The 9,916-nt window shown below is 40.4% G+C and overlaps 1 protein-coding gene across 6 annotated transcripts in view; it reads right to left on the reverse strand.

The window, feature by feature from the left end:
* The window catches only part of MDH1B (malate dehydrogenase 1B), a 54,365-nt gene that overhangs the window by 43,745 nt on the left and 704 nt on the right, over positions 1-9,916 (reverse strand). For 3 of the 6 annotated variants that reach the window (XM_054548620.1, XM_054548621.1, XM_054548625.1), the window contains exons 2-5: positions 5,928-6,040; positions 2,262-2,438; positions 1,923-2,065; positions 35-531 (exon numbers count right to left, since the gene is read on the reverse strand). In XM_054548620.1, coding sequence (XP_054404595.1) covers positions 35-531; positions 1,923-2,065; positions 2,262-2,438; positions 5,928-6,040 — 930 coding nt within the window. 6 annotated transcript variants of the gene reach the window in all.

Below are 9,916 nucleotides of genomic sequence, written 5' to 3' on the forward strand. Positions count from 1 at the left end.
ATAAAAACAAAAACATAAAGAGACATTCACTCACATGAAGGAGCTGTCTTCAGTTTTCTGGCCAGTACGGCTTTCGCTTCACCTTCCACCCCCAGCGCCACAGCAATAATGTTGTGTGCAATGCGTGGGGCATATCTCATGAGTAAAACTGTCTTCAGGTTTACAAAGGTTCTCCCGCCCACGATGACTCTGACGGACTCGTGAGCATTTTTCTCTATCAGGTACCCGTAGAGCCTGCAGAGAGGCACCCTGCTTCGGAGGCAGTCCTCCAGAGTGAACACCTCCTTGTCGGTGCTGTCGTCCAGCACCACAATGACGTGGGCCTGGCGGAAGGCCTCCTCCACCTTCGTGCAGATGGAGACACTACGCAGGACGGGAGACGCCAGGTCTTGGGTCTCCACCACAAGGCTTTTGAGATATTCTTCCGCCTGCTTGTTGTCAAATAGAGTTATGCTAATTTCTGTATGCATCCCAAACACTTCGCCACTCGTCAATATGGGAATTAGGTTGTAGCAGGCAGGAGCAGAGGCACTGATAAAAATGCAAAGCCGCATTGTGAATAGTTACATCCTTTGTCCCTTTTAAGCCTTTATTCTTAATAGATATTTCTGCATGTGCATCAATAGGGTGGTTTAATTTTTAAATAAGCACACACATAGCTGCACTGACATTCTAAGGCTAGAAGTCAAACGTAGAACAAAAACTTCTCACTACCAATCCCTTGCTCTGGCCATCTGAAATCAGTCCCCAAATAAGAAATATACCTGTTTATTAGGTTTTTCAAAGAAAACAGAATTCCACCTATGCAGAAATCAAAATAAAAAAACTATTATATTACTGTAATTATGTATTTATATTTCCTCCTAAAAAGATAAAGATGTAAGTTTCAGTTAGCCATAGCTCTTTTTTAAAAAATACAACCTCATCTACACAATAATGACTTTTTTTTTTTTTTTTTGGAAAGGGCTATCTTTTCCAAATTCTTACACAGAAAAACCCTTATAAAGATGGCGGGATCAACATAGGCTATGTAAGGTGTATCTGTAGCCACAATTCTGCAGTTGTCTACAGCTGTGACTATCAGCTGTGAACTGTAATGCCCACCACGGAAGTTCAGAAACGCATCCGGGCATTTCTGGTATTCACAGTGGGTTTGGGGAGGTGTATAATGGGGGTTTCAACAGTATCTGTACTGATTAAATCCTTTGAAACATCTAAAGAAGATGTGATAGTTATTAAATCTGGGTGACAGGATCATGGATGTTTATTACATCATTCTCAATTCCTTTCTGTATTTAAAATATTTCATAATAACAATTTTAAAAATGAGTATATATTAGGAAACACACGCACGTATAAGCAGGAAAATGCAAAAGACAAACTGAGGGGTGAGGAAAGGAGAAGGGGAGGGAGAGAGAGAGCAAAAGAGACAGAGAGACAGTGCAGAGAAAGAAAGAGAGAGAGTATGACAACAAAGACTGCGTGTGCCCAGACTGGGAGCAAAGTGGAGCACACATGAGGAGGAGAAAAGCAAAAGGGAGCAAGGCGAGGGGAGTGGGGTTACAGAGAGGGAGTGGGTGCATAGAGAAAAGCCAAAGAAAGCTCTAGTAAGTGGGAAAGAGGGAGAGAGCAACAGTCAGAGAGGGTGAGCTTCTGCAAAGCAGCCATGCTATAGAAGTTGTTTTTAGACCAAGTGTCTGTGTTTGTGTCTGTAAAACATAAAACTCATTTATGAGTTATATGGAGGACACAAACACACACACACACAGGCATATGTATATGTGTATACATATAAGTATACATACACACAAATTTCAAACCTGACATTCAGGTATTCTTCCATCATGAAATTAATCCCATCTCATTGTCCTTTCTAAATATAAAAAGTAAATCTCATGAATCCTGGGATTTGACTGTCCCACCTGGTGATCCAGACCTGCAAGGGGTTGATGCAAGTTTTCAGGGCTTCTTCCTCCTGCTCTTCTTCTATATGTGCCTCCAGGTTCTCTTGAGCAATTACCATCATCAGCTCAGTCGTCATGCTAGAGGTGACATCATAGTAAAGCTAAATATTAGGAGAGAAAAAGTCAATATCAGAGAATAGATAACTAGTTGAAATTGGCTATAATGGAAAGTTTTTGTTTAAAGTCAAAATACGATAAAAAGAGACATGAGAGAATGTCTCAGAAAGCAAGATATTTGAAAAATAAAATAATGTAAGAGAATTATCATTGTTAGAACAGATAACTTAACTTATATACCTGGGCATGCTCCAGGAACTCATTATATCCTCCCAAAAGCAAACCCTTTCCTCCACGATCCAACAGCTCTCTCCAGATGATAGGGGAATTCTTGTGACTCCACTTATTCTTTTCACACACATCTTTTAGCCAATCCTGTTGAATGATATTCCAAGCGAAGTCATATATTAAATCTGCCTGGGAATTCAATTTAATACTTTAGAATTCAAACCTTAAAATACTAGGTTGCTTTTAATGTCACTACATACACATAATATAATTTAGATATCTTTAAGGAGTAAAATGTATATATAGAAAATAGTGATGTTAGTAACAGATTAATTAGATAAGAAAGCATATTCTTCAAATTAATTGACCAAATAAAGGTACTGAAAGTTGCTCTTTTTGCTGAGGAGACCTGGAATCCAAGTGTTTAGCTTAAAGAGAGGTCACATGTTCCAACTCAACTGATTTTTTAAAACATTCAACTAGTTTTGCCCTTATTCTTTTACACATGCAATATTTCCAGTCTTAGGGGCATATAAAATTTGATACTTTTTTTAAAATCTGTGAGTGTGGTTTATGTAGTTCAGACTAAATTAATAAGCTAAAAGTTATTTGGAGATTTCCGATAATATTTATCAGAAAAAATTTAAATTATCATTATCTGATTTATATAGGCTAGGCCTTCCAACGACAAGATCTGAGTAGAGTCAAACAGAAACATTTTTATCAGCAAAGTACATGGCAGCAGTCTTAAAAACCATGTCATTGGAGGCATGGGTAATGAGGCCACCTTACCAATAAAATCCTGGAAACTAATTTCCTTGCTGATATTGAAGGTCTGCCTGCCTTTATCTCACTTAAAGCAAACAGTGCTGCTATGAGGATTCCAACATGGTCCCTCTAGCCACAGCATAGCCAGACCAGTGAAGTACTGGGCCCATGAAGGAAAGAGACATTACCCCAAAAAAACCTTCTGCACCCTGCAAAGCATGTTAATGTCCCAGCAGGAGCTGCGAGGGCACGTACGGGACTGGACCCTTACAGTGCTGAATCAAGAGTGGAACATGAAGTTAGACAAGGGAGAATTTATTAGTATGAATCACTTTTCTGCAATTCAAGAGTGTATACCCTGGCAAGGACCTCAGAAGACAGGGACAACATGTTGCCAGACTGGCTCTTAGAAACTTGGAGAAAGTAATTAAATAAAATAGAAATGCCAGACTTCGTGGAAGACAGTAGAAGAATGGATCAAAAGACTAGTGATGCCAGGTGTGGTGGCTCACGCCTGTCATCCCAGCACTTTGGGAGGCCGAGGCGGGGGGAACATCTGAGGTCAGGAGTTCGAGACAAGCCTGGTCAACATGGTGAAACTCCATCTCTACTAAAAATACAAAATTTAGCCGGGCGTGGTGATGGGTGCCTATAATCCCAGCTACTCAGGAGGCTGAGGCAGGAGAATTGCTTGAACCTGGGAGGCGGAGGTTGCAGTGAGCTGAGATTGCACCATTGCACTCTAGCCTGGGCGACAAGGGCGAAACTCCATCTCAAAAAAAAAAAAAAAAAAAAAAAAAAGACTAGTGAACGTGGTACTATGGAAGGCCAGAAAGCCCACCATTCAACCATGTTCTCTGGAAGGGACTGGAGGATACGACATGCACCTAAGTGATAAGGAATGCACTGGTGAGAGGGTTCCTGGCGTCACTGAGGAGCCCAGTGTGGCTGTCTGTTCTAGGCCAAGGCTGGCTGTTTTTTTTTTTCTTTTTTTAAACTTCTATTTTAAGTTCAGGGGTACAAGTGCAGTTTTGTTACATAGGTAAATTTGTGTCATGGGGGTTTGTTTCACAAATTATTTCATCACCCAGGTATTCAGCCTAGTGCCCATTAGTTATTTCTCGTGATCCTCTCCCTCCTCCCACCCTCCACCCTCCAATAGGCCCCAGTGTGTGTTGTTTCCCTCCCTGTGTCCACGTGTTCTTATCATTTAGCCCCCACTTCTAAGTGAGAATAGGTGGTATTTGGTTTTCTGTTCCTGTATTACTTTGCTAAGGATAATGATCTCCAGCTCCATCCATGTCCCTGCAAAGGACATAATCTCATTCCTTTTCATGGCTGTGTAGTATTTCATGATGTATATGTACCACATTTTCTTTCTCCAGTCTATCATTGATAGGCATTTAGGTTGATTCCATGTCTTTGCTATTGTGACTAGTGTTGCAATGAACATATGTGTGCATGTGTCTTTATAAAAGAATGATTTATATTTTTGGGGATATATACACAGTAATGGGATTTCTGGGTTGAATGTTATTTCTATCTTTCTATGCTTCCACCAATAGCGTATAAGTGTTCCTTTTTCTCCACAACCTCGCCAGCATCTGTTATTTTTTGACTTTTAAATAATAGTCATTGTGACCGGTATGAGATGGAATCTCGTTGTGGTTTTGATTTGCATTTCTCTAATAACCTGTAACGTTGAGCATTTTTTCATATGATTGTAGCCAAGGCTGTTAAAGGACATGCTGCTACACACTTGAACTCCCTGGCAATTGAGATGATAAAATCCTGAAATAATAGAGGCCAGTGGACAGTGCCAACCAGAGAACATTTATTGTGACAGAAGCACTACCAATCCAGCAGATGAGATAACTTAGCTGAAGACCAGACCAGCAGAGAGTGAGGGAAATCTATAATGGGTGGTAGAGAAGAGAGGGAGAGAAAAGAGGGGATGAGTGTCAGTTTGGCCCTGAAACTATGAGCGGTGGAGACTATAGTTCATTTGACTATCCTTTCTCTTATCAAGTTTACCCAGGGAAAGATGGCAACCAGAATCCTGGAGGAGCTGTTCCAAGATGGTGTGAACTGATTATAGGGAGCATGTGGATCCAAAAGGCACAACAGGTGGACTGTAGCCAGTGCTGTCACGTACACTCCAGGTTCCCCCTTCACAAATGAGGCACTTACCCTCCCAGGCACCTGGTGTATTAGAGGTTGATAACTTAAAGTCTGACTCCATTCTCTCTCTAGGAATTGACTTCAGCCAAAGCAAATTGCCTTGCCTAAGGTTAAGTTCCTTCCCAGGGGCAGCTGATATCCTATGGCTGGTTGAGGAGGGAGCATAAAAGCTCAGCTACCTTGCCTCAGTTTGGAATAATTCTGAAAGGCCATCAAGAGTTCACTGTGGGATCTGCTGAGCCCTCTGTTGCAGCTATGTCAAAGTTCAACTTCTCCCTTTACCCAATCCTGCCGCCCTCATTCCGTTTCAGGATGCTGTTCCCAAGACCACTTCCCAGTAAAGCCCCTTCACCAAAATCTACATCTCAAAGTCTGTTTCTGGGGAAACAGTCCTAAAGAAGGGTATCCCAAATAAGTCATTGGAAATCAATACCAAGGAGAATGAAAAGTTAACAAGTGCAATGTAAGCTACCTGGATGCTTCAGGGGGTGCAGTCAAACTTATTCTACTTATTGATTAGGGTCTCATTTGTTCTACTAGGTATTAGGAAAAAAAAAATAAATATTATTTTGAGACTGGTAAGTAGGGACTTGTTTTACTAGTATTCAAATATCACTAGCACATGAACAGTCATTACTAGAAGCCAATCTAATACACCAGTTAATATTTAATCAAATTAAAACACATTTTGTGCATGAGTGAGTTCAACAAACTATAAAGGCTTCTTACCTCCCAAACCTCAGGACGTTGTGTGATTTTATGTATCCGAAAATCAGGAAGATTCTTTTGTAAATAGTCTGCCACAAGTTCCGTTTTAGCATAATATGGACAATCTGCTCTACCTAAAAGAGTTCAAATTAGCAATGTTTTCTTTCATCATGCAGAAATTATTATGTAGTTCTAAGTATTTGCTATGTAATTACAGAATTAGTCATAGTTATGATATAATTTGATAACATAAAGTTGCAGTATAAACTTCTATTACATAAACTTCTGATGTTTATTAGATTAATACAAATAAAATAAACTTCATGGGAGGTCAGAATCTTAAGTAACAAAATGTGGAAAGAAAAAAATCCCTACTGAATATTTATTCTCTTCTAGTAATATGCTAGACCTCACTTCCTCTAGGAGGCTGCTAACTACTACTAATTCAGCATGAATTAGTACTGATAATGAACTACTCATTAACGGCCACCAAAAGCTAAAGTTTGAAGTGAGGAGTGGTGGTAAAATCACTTTTGGATTTGATGTGTGTCAGGAAGTTGTGGGGGTGGGAAAGAAGAATCTGGGATAACTTCTATTTTCTGGCTTGGGCAGATGATGCTGACCTTAACTAGAGAAAAATCATGAATGAGAAATTTAACTTTAGTCAAGTGCAGTTGGAGGTATTTGTAGTACGTCTAAGTGGATATGATCAGCAAGTAGCTGGAGATATATATATATATATATGCATATGTATATGTATACATATATAATATATATGTATACGTATACATATATAATATATATGTATATATGTATACATACATATATACATATATATATATGGGGTGCAGGTGCCATGTAAGGGTTTCAGACACACAATTTGTAGCCATCAACACTCAGGAAGTTAAAGCCTCGACACCAGATGGAACTGGGCATCTGATAGAGCAGGGGGGAATGGGGCAAAATGAAGAGCCCTCTCTGTAGCATTCTTCCTCAGTTAAGATAACTTAACTCCTAAGTTACCAACCTGTCTGAAGCTACCCCTCTCTGTCAGCCACCCTGTCTAGTTCAAATCTGTGGTTCATCTCTTCAAACCACTTTCTGGTCCATGTCTTAAATTATCTTTCTCCACTGTCCTTTTGGGAAATGAGCCTGATAAAAGCTCCTTATCCTGGATGAACTCAATTACTTGCCTTTTCTGTAGCTGGGTCCTACCTGCTAGCCACCATTACAGAAACATTGTAGAACCAAGCGGAGGGCACCTTTAAAATTCATGGTCACCAGCTTTAACTGGCCCTCAACCCTGCATGGAGATCCCTCTGTTTCCCTTATCAGCACTGTCTTCTGTTCTCCACAATTACTATTCCAGACCTTTTCCTCTTCCTCCAAATCTTTTCCTTCTCCCCAACATTCCTCTGCATTATCAGAACACAACAGACAATTTTGCTTTTTACTTTACAAAAACCAATCCAAACAAAACAAAATGGCATTAGTTTGGAAAATCTCCAACCTCGTCCATCACATCTACATGCCTGTCTGCATTTGGACTCATCCTTTCCTCCTTTCTTCATTTCAATGGAAGAGGAGTCCTACCTCCTGTCTAATCTAATCCCACCACTTATGCTCTGAATCCCATCCTCATCTGCCTTCATAGGAACCTTGCTTAGTTAATTATCCTTTCTTTCTAGAGTCTTGTGTCTGTTTCTAATAGTCCCTTTCTGTCATATTTAAATATACTCATTACATTATGTTTCTCCTGTCCTAAGAGACAAAAAACTCATCTCCCTCTCTAGCTATTGCCTTTCATATGTCCTTTTTGATCAAAATATCTTGAAAGAGTTCCCTATACTTGCCATCCTCAGTTCTTCACTTCCATTTATTCCTCATCCACTGCAATGTAGCAGACCCCACAATTCTCTTGAAGGTCACTGAAGACTTCCATGCCACTAAATCCAACAGATACTTTCCGATCCTTTTCTTGTTGAGCCTTGGCAGCATTTGCCACTACTGCCCCCTTCCAAGCTTTTGAAACACTGCTATAGTGGGGGCATTCTCCCAGTTCTCCTACTTCTATGGTCACTCCTTTCTATCCTTTGTAGGTTTCCATTCCTTTATCAACCCATTAAAAGGTATCATTCTGAGAAGCATCTTGTCTTTATAACTTACATATTCTTTTTGGCCAATCTGCTTCATTCCCTTGGCTTCAAGTAGCAATCTATATTTCCAGCTCAGATCTATCTACTTATCTAGATGCCTACACCGTCCTGTATTTTCCCATCTCCTTCAAAATGTCTCATAGGCACTCAGAAGGTCTATGATGTATTTTGTCACCATTCCTCTACGAAATGTGCTTAGTCACTTATATTTTTTATGTCCATCTCCCTAATTATCTAAGAGTAGTAAGAGTATCCAGAGTATTAAGCCTACTCATCCACTTTTTTTTTTTCTTTCAGTGACTCCTAATCTCTGCAATTATTCAAACCTCTGCTTGGGAACAATGTTTAACTCCTTTTTCTCCCTTACCTGCCCTCCTCCAGTCAATTAGACATCCAGTTCTATAGATTCTGCCTCCCTAATATCTCTCCAATCCATTCACTTCTCTCCATCTCCATTGTTTGCCACTCTAGGCCAGGTCACAATCAACTCCCTCCTGGACTATAGCACTAGTCTCCTAACTGGTTTCTTGGTATCCAGTCTTTTTCTCCCACACTATAGCCGTAACATTCAGATAAAATTCAAATTTGATTAGGCCCTCCTCCCCTTCCAAAAACCTTTCATGTACTCTGGATAAAGTCTAAACTACTGAATGTGGCTCAAAAGAATCTACATTATCTTAACTCTAGCCTCACCTTATGAAATTCTCTTCCTTGTACTATTTGCTTCAGTCCTAATAAACTTATTTCAATTTTATGCTTATTTTATATTCTCAATTATCACCAAACTAGTTCTCCTTGCTCTAACCCCACTCCCAGTTACCCATGCCTAAATTGCTCCCCTCCTTTCTACCTCTTCTCTGTTAGGTAACTCATTATTATCTTTCAGGTATCTGCTTAAAATCTCTCCCTCTGGGAAGTCCTTACCTGGTTAAGTAAGGTCCCCTGCTATCGTTCCTATAGAACCCTGCCCTGTCAATGTCATACATGCAACATTCTCTGTAAGTGTGTTTTCCACTGACTTCCCACCATACGGTTAGTCAGTGTTCAAAAATATTCTTCTGGGACAGGTGTGGTGGCGCATGCCTGTAATCTTGGCACTTTGGGAGGTCAAGGTGGGCAAATTGCTTGAGCGTAGGAGTTCAACCAGCGTGGGCAACATGACAAAACCCCATCTCTACAAAAATACAAAAATTAGCTGGGCATGCTGGTGCATGCCTGTAGTCCCAGCTACTTGGGAGGCTGAGGTGGGAGGATCGCTTGAGCCCAGGAGGTCAAAGCTGCTGTAAGCCATGATTGCACCACTGCAATCCAGCCTGGGTGACAAAGTGAGAGCCTGTCTCAAAAAAAAAAAAAAATCTTCTGTGGATGGTAGATGTCAATTGTGTTCAATGCATCAAAGAGATCAAATAAGTCAAAGACTAAACAGCTTCTATAAAAGTCAGTGGTGACTTTGATGACAGCAGTTTCTGTCAGGAAGCAGAAGTAGAAGCCTTCTTCCAAGATTGATTGGAAGGCAGAACTGGAGATGGAAGAGCAGTCTACGCTTTTAAGAAACTTTATGAGGAGAGGAGGTAGGTACCAAGGATTGTTGTAATAAAAGCCTTCTCAGTTGAGTCCTTGCTGTCAACCAGCACTTTCAATCATTCTCTCCGTTGCTGCCAAGACAGGCTTCCTAAAATGCAAACTCATTAAGACTGTTCTCCTGCTTAAAACTTTTCTATAATTCCTCATTGCTTTCAGGATACAGTTCAAACACCTTTGCTTGACGTACATGAAATGCAAGGACCTGGCTCCTGCTCCTGCTCTAGCCCCAGGTCCTGTCACGCGCCACATATCCAGATCTTCTGTTAGGCC

Source organism: Pongo abelii, chromosome 11, assembly GCF_028885655.2.
Source record: "Pongo abelii isolate AG06213 chromosome 11, NHGRI_mPonAbe1-v2.0_pri, whole genome shotgun sequence".
In the NCBI taxonomy this organism is placed as follows: Eukaryota; Metazoa; Chordata; class Mammalia; order Primates; family Hominidae; genus Pongo; species Pongo abelii.